This window comes from Dama dama, chromosome 5, assembly GCF_033118175.1.
Source record: "Dama dama isolate Ldn47 chromosome 5, ASM3311817v1, whole genome shotgun sequence".
Classification (NCBI taxonomy): Eukaryota; Metazoa; Chordata; class Mammalia; order Artiodactyla; family Cervidae; genus Dama; species Dama dama.
The window spans coordinates 125478081-125493668 of record NC_083685.1 but is presented as its reverse complement, the minus strand read 5'-3'; the positions used below and the strand labels follow the sequence as shown (position 1 = coordinate 125493668).

The 15588-nt window shown below is 51.0% G+C and overlaps 1 protein-coding gene and 1 non-coding gene across 3 annotated transcripts; both read left to right on the top strand.

Moving 5' to 3' along the window:
* The first annotated feature begins 1430 nt into the window (after positions 1-1430).
* On the top strand, positions 1431-8451 carry MRPL58 (mitochondrial ribosomal protein L58). 2 transcript variants are annotated; one of them, XM_061144885.1, is made up of 6 exons: positions 1431-1577; positions 4405-4441; positions 6558-6617; positions 7548-7630; positions 7723-7892; positions 8117-8451. In XM_061144885.1, the coding sequence occupies exons 1-6, from the start codon at positions 1479-1481 to the stop codon at positions 8199-8201; spliced, it is 534 nt and encodes a 177-aa protein (XP_061000868.1). In that variant the 5' UTR covers positions 1431-1478; the 3' UTR covers positions 8202-8451. The 2 variants fall into 2 exon arrangements, with proteins under 2 accessions (XP_061000868.1, XP_061000867.1); XM_061144884.1 differs by having other exon boundaries at positions 1441-1664.
* A 6635-nt stretch (positions 8452-15086) lies between these two features.
* On the top strand, positions 15087-15159 carry TRNAR-CCU (transfer RNA arginine (anticodon CCU)). The gene has a single exon. It is a non-coding gene; the product is annotated as a tRNA-Arg (tRNA).
* The last annotated feature ends 429 nt before the right edge of the window (positions 15160-15588 follow it).

Genomic DNA, 15588 nt, shown 5'->3' with positions numbered 1-15588 from the left:
CCAGCCTTAGAGCAACGATGCCACGGGATGGTGCGTTCATTATTCATGATCCCTGAGCCGTCAACCTGGGCGAGTCCCTGGCTTTGCCTCCCTGAGCAGCTTTTCCCAGTCACCATGGAGACGCCTCTGTTCACTCTGAGGTTTTGGGACTAAGTCAGGCAGGGAGGGTCCCAGGAGACTCCCCTTAAAGCCTAGAGCCCCAAAGGCACATGTCAATTGCCATTCCCTTCCTAGTTTGGGTTTACAAAGCCAATGCTTGGGAAGTATTTCTTTTTTTTTCCCTCCAAAAGAATTTGCCTGTATTAGTGAGGCAAAGATGACAAAGCCTTGACTTGATGAAATCTCCTATTTCAAACAGCTAGCACTCCTAGGGGCATGTTTTTCTAGGTAATTATGCTCTTCCTAAAAATAGAACCTGCTATTAAGAAACAACCAGTGTTACTAATAATCACCAACATTTATTGAGCTCCGTTTTCCTTTTACCACTCTGCCTCTCAGCAAAGCAACTGAGCTAACCTTTAACTGTTTCCAAACACTGCTGGCTCTGTTTTAAACCTTTCTCAGAGTTAGAACCTCTCAGTTTTGGAGTTCATCTTTTTTAACAGTTCTCTAAAAAGAGTTCTACTTAGCCTATCTGTAGCTGTCTGAATCTGTACCTATTTCCCCATCCTCCTCTTATCTTCTGGCTAGAAGAATCTGCCATCTTGCTCCACAGATCCTGGGGGTGGGAGGGGGTGGAGGTGGGGTGGGAGGAGATCGCCCACTTTTAAAAATATTTCTTTCTCGACCTGCCCGCTTCTTGTCCCACCTGGTGTCTGTCATGCTGAGCCTTCTTCACAGGTGCTCCGCGGGGATCTGCTTTTAGGATATTTTGTGAATGAACCTGAAGTTACTAAAACTCACCTCTGGAGGAACTCAACTTTCAAAAACACCTTTCCAGAGAATTCCTTCTATCAGTATCTTTTTTGAGTACCTGTGATACGCCAGGCTCTGGGTACTGGAGATAGAACAGTAAGCCACTGCCCTCCTAGAGGTGATTACGTTCTGGCTGGGAGACAGGCAACAGACAGAAAAATAAGATCGAAAGCTATGAAAGGGGGGAACAAAGGATAAAGTGGAAAAGAGTAAACGGGGTGGAGATGAACCTGGGCGGGCCTCGTTGATGCTGTGAGATTTGGGGGAAGCCGGTCGAGGCGGGCGCAGACTGAAAGGGGAGAGAAGTGGTGTGTCTGGGGTTCTTTTCAACAGGAGGCGGCCTTGAGAGCCCGCCCACGTCTCCATCGCGGCAGCTACGCTCCGGGGCTTCCGGAACCAATGAAGCCTCCAACAGGCTTCTCGTGAGGGCAACCCTGGGCGTTCTGCTCGATTCCTGCAGACCGCAGGCGCTCAAGGCCTAGCGGAACCAAAGTCCCGAGGGAAGCGCGGGCCCGCGGACCGCGAGAGGAAGAACACACCGGAAGCGGCCCCGAGGGCCGAACATGGCGGCCGCCAGATGCCTGCGCTGGGGTCTGAGCCGAGCCGAGGTCTGGCTGCTGCCGCCGCCCGCGCGCTGCTGCCACCGGGTTCTGCACAAACAGGTAGAGGGCACCGAATTCCGGAGCGCCTACAGCCTGGACAAGCTCTACCCGGAATCGCGGGGCGCGGACACCGCCTGGAGGGTCCCGGTGAGCCAGGAGGGCCGGCCTGAAGGGGCGTTTCCTGGTCGACGCCGGGGAGCCAGGGCCCCACGCGCGAGGCGAGCGGCTGGTCCGGGGGCAGACGCACTCAGACGCGGCACTTGCCGCGAGCCCAGGCCTGTTTGCGTTAGCAACCGCGGGGTTGGGGCGGATAGCGGCACCCGGTGTCGCTTGAGGTGTGCGGGCGCCGGAGGAGCACGCTGGCTCCACTTCTTCCAAGACCACCAACCTTTCCTCGTCCATTAGCTGTCCCTCAGGCCCAGATTCTTGTCCTCAGGGAAAACTGCCCCCCAAGGTGGACAGTTAAGGCAGGAAGCTGCCAAGTAGCTCTCTTTGAGAGCCTTTTGGCGAGTTACGCGGTCCCCGGCCTCCAGTACGCCTGAGGAAACAGGGATTCTGGTTCGTTTGCTTAGGATGCTCGCTGTGTGCAGGCGCTGTATCAGGGCCTGGGGCAGGAAAATGAGGACGCAGCCAGTTCTGTTAAGTTTCCACCTACAGGACTAGAAGGGAGCGTTCTGTCATTCACTCACTCATTCAACAAACTTCTGTTGAGAGCATGCTGTGTACACTGCACTCTGCATGGAGATAGAGTAGTGACCAAAACACAAAAATCCTGATGCTAGTTAGCTTATCCGCTAATGAAGGGAGACCGACAACAAATCAAAGCGGTGGTATAGCGTATGTGACAGGTACTTTGGAGAAAATAAAGCCCAGAAGGAAGATCTGCTAAGGTCGGGAGTGGGGTTACAGGTTTAAGTAGGGTAGTCTGAGGAGACCTCTGAGGTGATGCTGCAGTAAGGACCCTGAGGAAACAAGGCAGCAAGCCATGAGAAGAGGAGCGTTCCTTGGCGGGGGAACAGCAGGTGTCACCCTCTCAAGGGGTAGCATGTTCATCTGGTTCAAGGAACAGCAAGCAGGCCAGTGTGGCTGAGCAGGGGAGTCAGAGATGAAACTAAAGAGGAGAGGGGTGAGGGGAGGCCTGTTTATAGGGCTCATGGGCCTTTAGCTTTACTCTGAATGTGATGGAGGCAGAAGAGTGGAATTATCCAACTTAATTTTACAAAGATCACTCTTTCAGAGAATAGACTGCAAAATGGCAAGAACAGGAAGACCAGTGAGGAGATCGCAGTAATTAGGGCAACAGATGATAAGCAGGGGGACTTCCCTGGTGGTCCAGTGGCTAAGACAATGCACTCCCAGTGCAGGGGGCCCAGGTTTGATCCCTGGTCAGAGATCTAGTAACAGATTCCACTATTGCAACTAAGACCCAGTGGGGCAAAAAAACAACAAAAAATAAGATGATAAGCAGGGTGGAAGCAATAGGAGTCATGAGACTTGGTCAGTTTCTAGGTAAGTTTTAAAGGGAAAGCCTACAGAATTTGCTAATGGATTTTCTCAGAGAAGTGTGAAATAAAAGAGGAACGGAAGTCTAGGGCCCTGAGCAATGTAAAGATTGAGTTGCCATTAATTGAGAGAGTGGCAGTAACATTCGTTTGTGCGTTCATTCACTCAACAAAAAGTTTCTTGTGCACCAACTGTGTCAGAAACTGTTTCAAGCATTGCAGATACAGCCATGATAAACTAGTTCCCACCTCATGAAGCTTAATGTTCTAACAGAAGGAGCAGACAGTAAATAAATGAGGAAAACATGTCAGAGAGTGAGAAGTACTGACTTGACCGGAGGGCTTTGACATGAGAGCCAGGGAGCTGCTTCCGGTTGTCAGGAAGGGAAGTCTTTGAGGAGGCCGGAGGTTTGAGGCATCAGTTAGGCACCTGAGAGGAGACATCAAATAGCAGTGGGCTCTGCAGGTGTGGAGTTGGAGAAAGAGGTTTGAGTTTGAGACAGAAATATCACCAAGGATGATACTTTCAAAGGAGATGGGTGGAAGGTTCTAGGGAAAGAGGAAGAGAAGAGGAAGGATCTCAGGGACATTTCAGTGTTTCAAGTTTGCAGAGAGCAAGCAGAGGAGAGTGAAGAAAGTCACGGGGAGGTGAGAGGAAACTGGAGAGGCCAGCTCAGAAGAGGGAAGAGCATGCTTGAAGGAGGGTGCCGCCCGGGGTCTCCAGCGATGCCGACGTGGTGTACGCTGAGGATTTCACCACCCAGATCATTCTAAGATGAAAAGGGATGAAGGCAGCCAGAGCAGGGGCAGGTGAAGCCCCTTTGAGCTTGGGAGGCCAGAAGAGCCTCCAAGTGGGTGGTGTTCGCACTGGGCCCGTGGACGGGAGGATTTAAGGCCACAGAGGAACAACTCAGGAGAGACGTGGAGGCGGGAGGTCCTGGAGTGAGTATTTCAGCTTGACACAAACCCTCAGGGCCCCTGTGCTGGTCACTGCTGAAGGCAGACAGCCCTGTACTCGGGCCTGTGGCCTGCGTCTTGGGGTGGGCCGGGGGTGTTTCTCGGAGTCTCCCTGATGCCCATGTACTGTAGCTCCTTCCCTCCTCCCAGCTGCTGACGGTGCCAACTCTAGCTGAGCGGGCTGGGGTGCAGAGCGGGTGGCAGGGAGGGCTGGAGAAGTTGGTCCCGTTTCCTGGAGGAGTGTTTCTGAGGCGGTACCTCTGGAGCCTGGGGAAGCTTTTTCTGTCATCTCAACGCAATTTAGCTGGGGACCTGAAAATAACTTTATTACGTCCGCATTGTGGCTTTACATCATTTCCTTTTTGTCACTCTGGACCAGTTAGGGGTCGCTCAGCAGGTAATATGACACTGTGTATGTTTCATTGCAGGACGACGCAAAGCAAGGCAACGATGACATTCCTGTAGGTAAGTGGTTTTGTTTCACAGAAAAAAACCCGATCGTTTCCTCCCCGTGTCACGCATTCCTCCCCAGCCCAGTGAAAGTAAAGAAGCTGTCTTTGAGGGTACAGAAGGGGAGTCCTGTCAGCATTGTTGAGAAGAGGAAGGAAAAAGAAAGTGATGAGGCAGCCCCCTCCCCGGAGCGCTGGGCAGCCCCCAGCACACGTGGAGAGCTCTCGATGGGCTTGTGACCTGGAACAGTCTTTACACTAGGTGAACTGGTCATTTTCTAAAAAAAAGTCGGGCACAGAAGCGTCTCTGTAGTGAGGTACCACTTGTGCTTTACTTATATATATATATATCTACCTGAGGCACATGTTTCTGGATGTCCACACAGATCTGAAGGATGTGGAGGGCACTGGATACAGGAGTTGCCCCGAGCAGGGAGCGGAGACAAACTTGGGAACTAGGTGTATGGGAAACAGGAGTGGGGACTTCTCCCTGTAAACTATTTGCATAACTTCAAAGTTTTGTGCCCATCGAGCCTAAGATGTGGTCTGTAAAGAAACAAGCAGGCCCCTTGAGAGTCAAAGAGTTTCTGGCACCCACAGACAGCGAAAGGAGAGCAGCCAAAGGCGCCGGCCCGAGGTGGCCCTTGCTCAAGGTGACCCCGAAACAAGGAGGCCAGGTGACCACGGTCTAAAGCAGAGGAGCCGGCAGCCTGCTGCTGCTCGGTGGTTTGAAGCTGGCGGTGGTGCCCTGTGGCGGGAGGAGGCAGAGAACCAGGGACATCAAGGCCCATCTCCTGACAGCCTGGGCGGACGGGCGGGCAGCAGAAATGGCCAGTCACCCTTTTCTCCTCACCTGCCTCTGAGAGGGCCCCAGGCCTCTGCAGACACTGACGAGGCCCCCCCTGCAGAACCACAGGCATTCATCACCTGTTGGGAAAAATAAGTTCGTTTGATTTTTTCAAAGGGCAGAAAACCTCTCAGAAGCCTTCCGGAGATGCCCCCACTCCCACTGAGGCCCGCTCCCCACCAGCACAGGGCCACAGTGCCTCACCCCCCAGGGCCCCTGTAGCCACCCTCCTGAAACTTGCCCACTGCCATGCCTCCCCGGCTCTCCTCAGACACTACAAGGCTGCTTTTCATGAATTATAAAAGTAGAAGGAATGGAGAAGGAAATGGTGACCCGCTCCAGTATTCTTGCCTGGGAAATCCCAGGGACAGAGGAGCCTGGTGGGCTGCAGTCCACGGGGTCGCAAAGAGTTGGACATGATGTAGCAACTGAACAACACACGGTCAGGCAGATTGTGATCGGGGGAAGCACTTCCTGATGGAAACGTGGCATAAAATGGAGAGTGAAGTGACCTGGCATTATAGAATATAGGGTTTTGTAAGAAGTGAAAATTGGTGTATAGAATAATAGTTGCAGATATTCAAACAGTAAAGTCTTAGTTGCTCAGTTGTGTCCAACCCTTTGCGACCCCATGGACTAGCCCGCCAAGCTCCTCCGTCCATGGGATTCTCCAGACAAGAATACTGGAGTAGGTTGCCATGCCTTTCTCCAGGGCATCTTCCTGACCCAGGGATTGAACCTGGGTCTCCTGCATTGTAGGCAGATACTTTATGATCTGAGCCACCAGGGAAACCCATTCAAACAATGCATGGCTAAAGGAAAAAAAAGTAGAAGAAAGCAACCTCAGTTTACAGATTCAAAACAAAACCAAGACGCAGGGAAGCAGCGAGGCCTTGCTGGGGTCACAGAGTCAGCCTGTGCTGAGCTGGCGTTAGAAGACGGGACTCCTGGCTCCGAATGGAGTGCTCATTCACCCAGCAGGTGTTCTCGCCCACTGACCTCGGGCTCAGCCCGGGACACACGTGGAACGCATGAGGGAGACACACACCTGCCAGCCAGGGCGTCCACGACCACTGCATTTCAAAATACAACTTAAATTCAGTTTGTCCCTCCGTTTGGACTTTTGAAAGAGTCCTTGCTTTAAAACAAACAGCGAAACGCGAGGGCAGTCAGATCTAACAGAGTGTACTGAACCAGGAGTGGACAACCTGGGTCGTAATTTTACATCCTTTGCTGTCTCTGGCCATGGGGAAATCACCTTGATGGCGTGTATTCTGTGTTTCAGATCGCTTGACGATATCTTACTGTCGGAGCAGTGGTCCTGGGGGCCAGAACGTTAACAAAGGTACGAGGTGCCTTGTTTTCTTTAGCACTTAGCCGAGAGATGGACTTGAGGATTTCTGTGTTTATATTCATGTGGAAATAAAGGGATTTTTTTTTTCAGAAGCTCAAATGCTGCCAGTTTATATAATAACCCCCTTTATTCTCTTGAATGTGGTCTGATCCGCGGACTCCCAGCTGCGGGCTGCCAGGACTGGGGTGGGTCTGGGAGTCTGAACAAAGGCACTGCACAGTGAGCTGGCGGCCAGCTCCCGGACGGGTTCCTTCATTCCTGTGGGACTCGCTCCCCTCCCCCCGCCGCATTCTTGTCAGAACCCAGTAAATTGTGAGAGAAAGAAACCAGTGGGCGTTTCATTCCTGGAAGTTTGGGGTTTTTTGTCTGTTTTTTAACTTTTTATTTTATATTGTAGTATAGCCGATTAATAATGTGTGATAGCTTCAGTTGCACAGCAGAGACTCAGCCATACATACCCATGTATCCATTCTCTGCCAAACTCCCCTCCCATCAGAGTTCCCTATGCTGTACCGTAGGTCCTGGTTGGTTATCCACTTACCTGGAAGTTTATTGGTATTTCTTTAATACTTATTTGGCTGTGCCAGGTCTTAGGTGTGGCACTCAGGATCTTTAGTTGTGGCATGTGGGATCTAGTTCCCTGACCGGGGATCAAACCCGGGCCCCCTGCGTTGGGAGCTCAGAGTCTTAACCCCGGACCACCTAGGAAGTCCCAGAAGTTAATTTTTGTCCAGAAGCGCCTCACCGTCCTGGCAGGCTCATTCCATGGCCAAGTTGGTCTCCCCGAGTTCACACAGGACAGGAGCATCCCTGGGTGGGCGTCTCACCTCCCTGTGGTTCAGAGTCTGGTGGCACGAGCCACCCGGATGCTGAGGGTGCCCGAGCATCTCAGTGACCGGTGCTCCCTCCCTTTCTCGACAGTGAACTCCAAGGCCGAAGTCAGGTTCCACCTGGCGAGCGCCGACTGGATCGCAGAGCCTGTGCGGCAGAAGATGGCCCTCACGGTAAACCACTGGCCCCTGCTCTCCCTGTAACCCCTCACTGGCTTTGAAACCTCTTCTCTGCAGAACTCTGGTTTTGCCTTTGTTCTCCGCAGTACAAAAATAAGATCAACAGGGCAGGAGAGCTGATCCTCACCTCTGAATGCAGCCGCTATCAGTTCCGAAACCTGGCAGATTGCCTCCAGAAGATTCGAGACATGATTGCTAAGGCCAGCCAGCCAGCCACGGAGCCGTCCAAAGAAGATGCTGCACTGCAGAAACTCAGGTCCTTCAGAAAATATCCCAAGCTTCTGTAAACCGATTCATGTGGGCGAGGGGGCCACCCAGGGAATAAAGGAGGCGGGGGAGGCCTGAGACTGGCAGCGGGCAGACGGACCTTGAGTGGAGGCCCCGGCCTGGCACCTGCCACCTCAGCTGCCAGCTCCTCTCACCACCTTGAGAGGCACTGATTGGGCATCTGGGCGTAACTGTGTTCCTCTTTGTTTTCAGGATAGAAAACATGAATCGCGAAAGGCTCCGAAAAAAGAGAATAAATTCTGCCATCAAGACAAGCAGGAGGGTTGATGTGGACTGAAATCATCCCTCGAGCCGGCAGAGACCCTCTGCAGGGCACCCAGGTGGCTGCCGCCGGGGAGCTTGGCCACCAGCAGGAGATGGGTGTCTGTTCATGTCAGTGCTCTCTGTCACATCGGAACTGTCGCAAGAACGTCCGTCGGGGATGAGGGTTGTAGGCCCTGGTCACCGAGGTCTTTAGAGGCGGTCACCATGTTGTCAAACCGGCATTATCCATTCACTGTAATTGTTGCAATAAAATTCTAAACTCAGCAGGCTTCCCCTTCTCATTCAGAATGCGTCAGGACAGAATTCCTCCCTTTTCTCTCGGTTGAAATCTGCCTGATAATTATTGACCAGCACTGACTGTACAGTCCAGAGGCGCACAGAGGGGTGAACTGTGGGGTCTGCCCTCAGGGGCACGAGGGCAGAAGGGCTGAGCCAGGTGGGCGGGCATCAGAGCTGGGCCTGGAGACGGCTGTGGAGTGTTGACCAGGAGAGAGCTGGTAGGACATGCCGGGTGAAGGGAACAGAGGGAATAAAGGAGACCAGAGAGCAGGCTGGGGTGCCAGAGCTGAGGAATCCATCAAATGGGGGATTTGTGTGGGGCCTTGTGGAGGTGGGTCTGGAGAGGGAGACAGAAGTTCATGGTGAAGAGTGGAGTTCAAGTGGAGAAGTTTAGGTTCTAAGACACCTGGGTACTAGGGAGCCACTGAGGGCCTTGAGTGGGAAGGAGTGTCGTGTGTTAGGTGCTATTGCAGGCTGTGGGGTTTTGGAGATAGGAAAAAAATGGGGGACTTCCCTGGGGGTCCAACAGTTAAAAGACTCTGAGCTTCCACTGTAGGTGGGTGTGGGTTTGATTTCCTAGTCAGGGAACTAAGGTAACTCAACTGGTAAAGAATCCGCCCACAATGCGGGAGACCTGGGTTCCATCCCTGGGTAGGGAAGATCCCCTGAAGAAGGGAAAGGCTACCCACTCCAGTGTTCTGGCCTGGAGAATTCCAGGGACTGTATTCCATCGACTGGAGAATTCCATGGGGTCGCAGAGTCAGACACACGACTGAGCAACTTGCACTTCAGGGAACTAAGATCCCACATGTCATGTGATACAGCCACAGATTTTTTAAAAAAAGAGTTGGGACTGGAAAGAGGTTCCTGAGATCCTATTGTACGGGAAAGCACCGGGTTCAGCATACCAATTGCAGATTACTCAGAATTGTATGAATTCTCAAAACGTTCTCTGTTATTTTAATCTGGTTTACTCCTTTGACAGTTGACTGCACTGTGATGCTCTAAATGCAAGATCATGAACTGTAGTAGTATGTACACTTCATGTCAGGGACCTCATCCTTCATGTGAATGTAAACAGGGGGAGTCACTGATAAATGACTTATGAAATTGCAGTGTGGAAGACGGGGTCCCTGTCCTTAAGGGACTCAGAGCCCAGTAGGGAGCTGAGGCTCACACATGAGGAAGTACAACATTCTTTGGTTCATTAATTCAACAAATACTGAATACCAGGCACTGGGTAAGGTCCTGGGTAAGGTCCTGAGGAATCAGCAGTGAACAAAAGTCCTTTCTCCCAGAGAACTCACGTTCAATCAGAATGATAAAAGCTGAGAAGCAAAATGGATTCTTGTGAGGGTAACATGACCTAAAACATGGTAACACAAGGAAGGTCTAAAAACTTTTGGGGAGTAACTGGTTCCAGCTGGAGGGTCAGTGAAGATGTACTTGAGGTGCTTCAGACGGGCCTGAAGGAGGGGAGGGCCTGGCCCTGCGAGCGCAGTAAGAAGCTCATCACCTGGAGACTCCAGTGGTGGCCCAGGCCCTGCCTGTGGTGGGGACAGTGAGCCATCGCCTGGGGAGAGCGGGCTGTGAGGCCAGCTGCCCCGGGGCCGGCTCCGGACTCGCGCCACTGCCAGCTGCGGGGCCTCCGCGAAACCGCTCAGCCTCTCTGAACCTGAGCTTCTGTTGCTCTTTGGCGCAAACGCAGGAAGCCAAGAAACACCTGGAGTAACAGGCAGATTTGGCCTTGGAGTACCGAATGAAGCAGGGCAAAGGCTAGTAGAGTTTTGCCAAGAGAACGCACTGGTCACAGTAAACACCCTCTTCCAACAACACAAGAGACGACTCGACACACGGACATCACCAGATGGTCAATACTGAAATCAGATTGATTATATTCTTTGCAGCTGAAGATGGAGAAGCTCTATACAGTCAGCAAAAACAAGACCGGGAGCTGACCTCAGATCATGACCCCCTTATTGCCAAATTCAGACTTAAATTGAAGGAAGTAGGGAAAACCACTAGACCATTCAGCTACGACCTAAATCAAATCCCTTATGACTATACAGTGGAAGTGAGAAATAGATTGAAGGGATTAGGGCTGATAGAGTGCCTGAAGAACTATGGACAGAGGTTCGTGACATTGTACAGGAGGCAGGGATCAAGACCATCCTCAAGAAAAAGAAACGCTATAAAGCAAAATGGCTATCTGAGGAGGCCTTACAAATAGCTGTGAAAAGAAGAGACATGAAAGGCAAAGGAGAAAAGGAAAGATATACCCATTTGAATGCAGAGTTCCAAAGAATAGCCAGGAGAGATAAGAAAGCCTTCCTCAGTGATCAGTGCAAAGAAATAGAGAAAAACAATAGAATGGGAAAGACTAGCGCTCTCTTCAAGAAAATTAAAGATACCAAGGGAACATTCATGCAAAGATGGGCACAATAAAGGACAGAAATGGTAAGGACCTAACAGAAGCAGAAGATATTAAGAAAAGGTGGCAAGAATACACAGAAGAACTATACAAAAAAGATCTTCATGACCCAGATAACCATGATGGTGTGATCACTCATCTAGAGCCAGACATCCTGGAATGCAAAGTCAAGTGGGCCTTAGGAAGCATCACTACGAACAAAGATAGAGGAGGTGATGGAATTCCAGCTGAGCTATTTCAAATCCTAAAAGAAGAAGCTGTGAAAGTGCTGCACTCAATATGCCAGCAAATTTGGAAAACTCAGCAGTGGCCACAGGACTAGAAAAGGTCAGTTTTCATTCCAATCCCAAAGAAAGGCAATGCCAAAGAATGCTCAAACTACTGTACAATTGCAATCATCTCACACGGTAGTAAAGTAATGCTCAAAATTCTCCAAGCCAGGTTTCAACAATATGTGAACCGTGAACTTCCAGATGTCCAAGCCAGATTTAGAAAAGGCAGAGAAACCAGAGATCAAATTGCCAACATCTGCTGGATCATCAAAAAAGCAAGAGAGTTCCAGAAAAACATCTACTTCTGCTTTATTGACTATGCCAAAAATAATTTATTTGACTGTGTAGATCACAACAAAATGTGGAACATTCTGAAAGAGATGGGAATACCAGACCACCTGACCTGCCTCTTGAGAAATATGTATGCAGGTCAGGAAACAACAGTTAGAACTGGACATGGAACAACAGACTGGTTCCAAATAAGGAAAGGAGTACATCAAGGCTGTATGTTGTCACCCTGCTTATTTAACTTATATGCAGAGTACATCACGAGAAACGCTGGGCTGGATGAAGCACAAGCTGGAATCAAGATTGCCAGGAGAAATAGCAATAACCTCAGATATGCAGATAACACCACCCTTATGGTAGAAAGTGAAGAAGAACTAAAGAGCCTCTTGATGAAAGTGAAAGAAGAGAGTGAAAAAGTTGACTTAAAACTCAACATTCAAGAAACTAAGATCGTGGCATCTGGTCTCATCACTTCATGGCAAATAGACGGGGAAACAGTGGAAACAGTGACAGACTTTTTCTGGGGGTGGGGCTCCAAAATCACAGCAGATGGTGATTGCAGCCACAAAATTAAAAGACGCTTGCTCCTTGGAAGAAAAGCTATGACCAACCTAGACAGCATATTAAAAAGCAGAGACATTACTTTGCCAACAAAGGTCCATCTAGTCAAGCCTATGGTGTTTCCAGTGGTCATGTATGGATGTGAGAGTTGGAATATAGAGAAAGCTGAGCGCTGAAGAATTGATGCTTTTGAACTGTGGTGTTGGAGAAGACTCTTGAGAGTCCCTTGGACTGCAAGGAGATCCAACCAGTCCATCCTAAAAGAAATCAGTCCTGAATGTTCATTGGAAGGACTGATGCTGAAGCTGAAACTGCAATACTTTGGCCACCTCATGCGAAGAACTGACTTATTGAAAAGACCCTGATGCTGGGAAAGATTGAAGGCAGGAGGAGAAGAGGACGACAGAGGATGAGATGGCTGGATGGCATCACTGACTCAGTGGACATGAATTTGAGTAAACTCCGGGAGTTGGTGATGGACAGGGAGGCTTGGCGTGCTGCAGTCCGTGGGGCCGCAAAGAGTCGGACATGACTGAGCAACTGAACTGAACTGAACTGAGTGGCTAAGTCACGTGGAAATCTTTGTGATTCCACGGCCCCTCTACAAACTAGGAATGGTTAGTGCCGACCTCTAATAGGGTGGTAGGGTGGTGGTCATTAGGGTGCTGAGCCTGTACCCTGGGAATGTTAGCCATGATTAATAGCCCAGTTTGGCTGGAACCCAGGGGGTGAGGCGCTGCGGGAGACACGTCTGCCACCTTGAATGGGAGCCAGGTCTAGAAAAGCCTTCAATGTGACACCTAAGACATTTGGCCTCTACCCCTACAGAGGCTGTCAGGGGAAGATTAATCTGACTGGGATTGGATGAGAAAAAAAGCCTGCAGGGAAGTGGGCACAACTCAGTGGACAGACCCACGTGAGCAGTTAGGGGCCATCCTGGAACTGGGCCAGTGGCAGCAGTGATGGAGAGAAAACAGCAGATGCAAGAGGGTTCGGAGGACAGAAGGTTGACTGACTGGAGTGAGAGCCGGTGCGTGACAAGGGGGTGGTGCTGAGCTCTGAGGCAGGAAAGTCACCAAGGGAGCAGGCTTGGGAGGCTGCTTGGATGATGGGTATGGTTTTGCCTGGGAGGAGCCGCTTCGTGGGCCCTGAGGAGGAATGCCTACCTGGTGACGCCCAGGACGGGCAGTGAAGCAGGCGCTGGGGAGTGAGGTCAAAGCAGGGGTTGCAGGACAGAAGGGGACAAGCAGAGTCTTGGGGACGGGGAGGAGCAGTTGAAGATGAGGCAAAGCAGGGAGACGCTAGGTAAGAGGACAGCAGCGGGAAAGCAGAGCGAGCGTCCTCACGGTTTGACTCTGGACCTGGGGGCTGGGGCTGTGAGGCTCTCAGAAGACACCGGTGACATGTGACGGGACTTGTGAAAGCATTTAAAATACAGAGGAGGGGAAAGAGAGGTGGAGAAAAGCAAAACTAGGCCAGGGGACAGCAGAGAGTGGAGCGCAGGGGTAGGACCCGTCATTAAAACAACGACAGAGCCGGTTACACAGTGAGGTCAGTCCGAAAAAAAAATACTGTATACTAACACATGTATATGAAATCTAGAAAAATGGTACTGAAGAATCTATTTGCAGGTCAGGAATAGAAACACAGATGTAAAGAGCAGACTTGTGGACACAGTGCGGGAGGAGAGGGTGGGACGAATGGAGAGTAGTGTTGAAACATACATATTACCATACGTAAAATAGATGGCCAGTGGGGAGTTGTTGTACAACACAGGGAGCTCAACCAGGTGCCCTGTGACCACCTAGAGGAGCGGGATGGGGTAGGGGGCAGGAGGGAGGTTCCAGAAGGAGGGGATGTATGTGTCTCTATGACTGATTCATGTCCATGTGTGGCAGAAACCAACACAACATTGTAAAGCAATTACCCTCCAATTAAAAACAACAACAACAAAAAGGTGAGGGCAGAAGAATGAACATGGGTGGACCTCACAGAAAACAGTGATGAGCAACAGAGGTCAGACTGTAAGAGTATGATTCCATTTACACAAAGTTCAAATCAGGCAAAACTGCCTTATGGCGTTGAGAGTCAGGGAAGTATTTACACCGGGGCAGTGGGGAGGAGGCAGAAGGGAGCCTTCAAGGGCACTGGCAAAGTTCTGTATCTCCTCCAGCCATGACCTTGAGATGTGTACACCTTACTGCATGGATGTTACACCTCAACAAGCAGACCAGTTAGTTAACTGCAAGGAGGACAGGCTCAAGGAAGGAGACTGGACCCAGGTGGGGTACATCCCTCTTTCTTGCTGGTATTATGGGTTTGTGCAGACTCTGTAAGTGGGAGAGAGAAAGAAAAAAGAACGTCTCCAAGTCCTTGAGAGCCAAGATCTCAACGCAAGCAGCGGCGAGGAGTAGACACTGACTGCCCTGGGCTGACCCTCCTTCCCTTACATTTTTCCAATAGGTATGGATTTTAGTAGTGGGTTTTCAACATGTGTAACATTTTAAACTGTGCTTTTTCTGTATTTGTATTCCCTTTTGTATAACAGTCCTAAAGAAACAAGATATTAAAGGGTCTAGTTGGGTGGTCCATTTCTTTTCGCTCTATTTTGTATTTGCGTACGTATATATTTCTACTATCAAGACTGGAAGGATGTGTTCCTTCCGGTTGTACATTGTTTCTTGATGGGGGAGATCGTTACTGTTTCTGTTTCAGGACTCGTGCTTGAGACGAGTTTGTTCTCGTTCACTTCCTACACTTAGCCATGACGGTAAATTTTGGAAATGCCTAGAAACCTCAGCCTTCGCCCACCATCCATAGTCTTAGGTGTCCGGGCAGAACCAGCGCCGGCCTCCCAGCATCCGTGTGCTTGCCGGTGCGGCTAACAGGGGGCGGCAGTTTACTTCCCACCATGTTTCTTCCTCGCTGGTTTCCGTGAGCATCCGAGGTCTCGCTTTGGCGCGGCCCGGGCACCGCATCCCTAGGCATTTGTCTCGCTAAGCTGTTTCGCAAGGCCCGGGATCGGACCGCCTACTAGAGGCAGAGATGTCGTAAAAACGAGCCGCAGGCCCCAGTGGCCTAATGGATAAGGCACTGGCCTCCTAAGCCAGGGATTGTGGGTTCGAGTCCCACCTGGGGTAAAGTACCTTTTTGGTTCTTCCACTCTAGAATCCATGTGCCAATAGTTCCACCGCTCGAAAGACTCCGGACACAATAGGCTCCGGCCCGCGGGTGGAAAACCGGCTAGATCCGCAAGCAGAGAGGCCAAAGCAGGGAACGGAAGAACCTCTGCCTCCCTGGATGCCCCTGGTTTTTGGACAGCGCACAGGCCTAGCGGACAAGGCGAGAGGAAGGATGCGAGGTCACCAGGGCGGGAAGAGGGGGTGAGGGACACAGCGCCGGGCCGGGACGTGCCGACTATTTGACTACAAATGAGGCCCGGATCAGCTGCACAGCAGAGGGCGAGCTGAGAGCAGGCGGGTGTTGCCCCTGAGCCCCCAGATCCCTAGGCTGCAGCCTCGGAGGCTTGTACTCTGCGGGCGCAAAAGTTAACGTAGGGCCAGGCGCGC

Coding starts and splice junctions, on each gene's coding strand:
- MRPL58 (XM_061144884.1), top strand. CDS start 1,479: ATGGCGGCCGCCAGATGCCTGCGCTGGGGTCTGAGCCGAGCCGAGGTC. Junction 6,618..7,547: donor GGGCCAGAACGTTAACAAAG/GTACGAGGTGCC, acceptor CTTTCTCGACAG/TGAACTCCAAGGCCGAAGTC. Junction 7,893..8,116: donor GCTGCACTGCAGAAACTCAG/GTCCTTCAGAAA, acceptor CTTTGTTTTCAG/GATAGAAAACATGAATCGCG.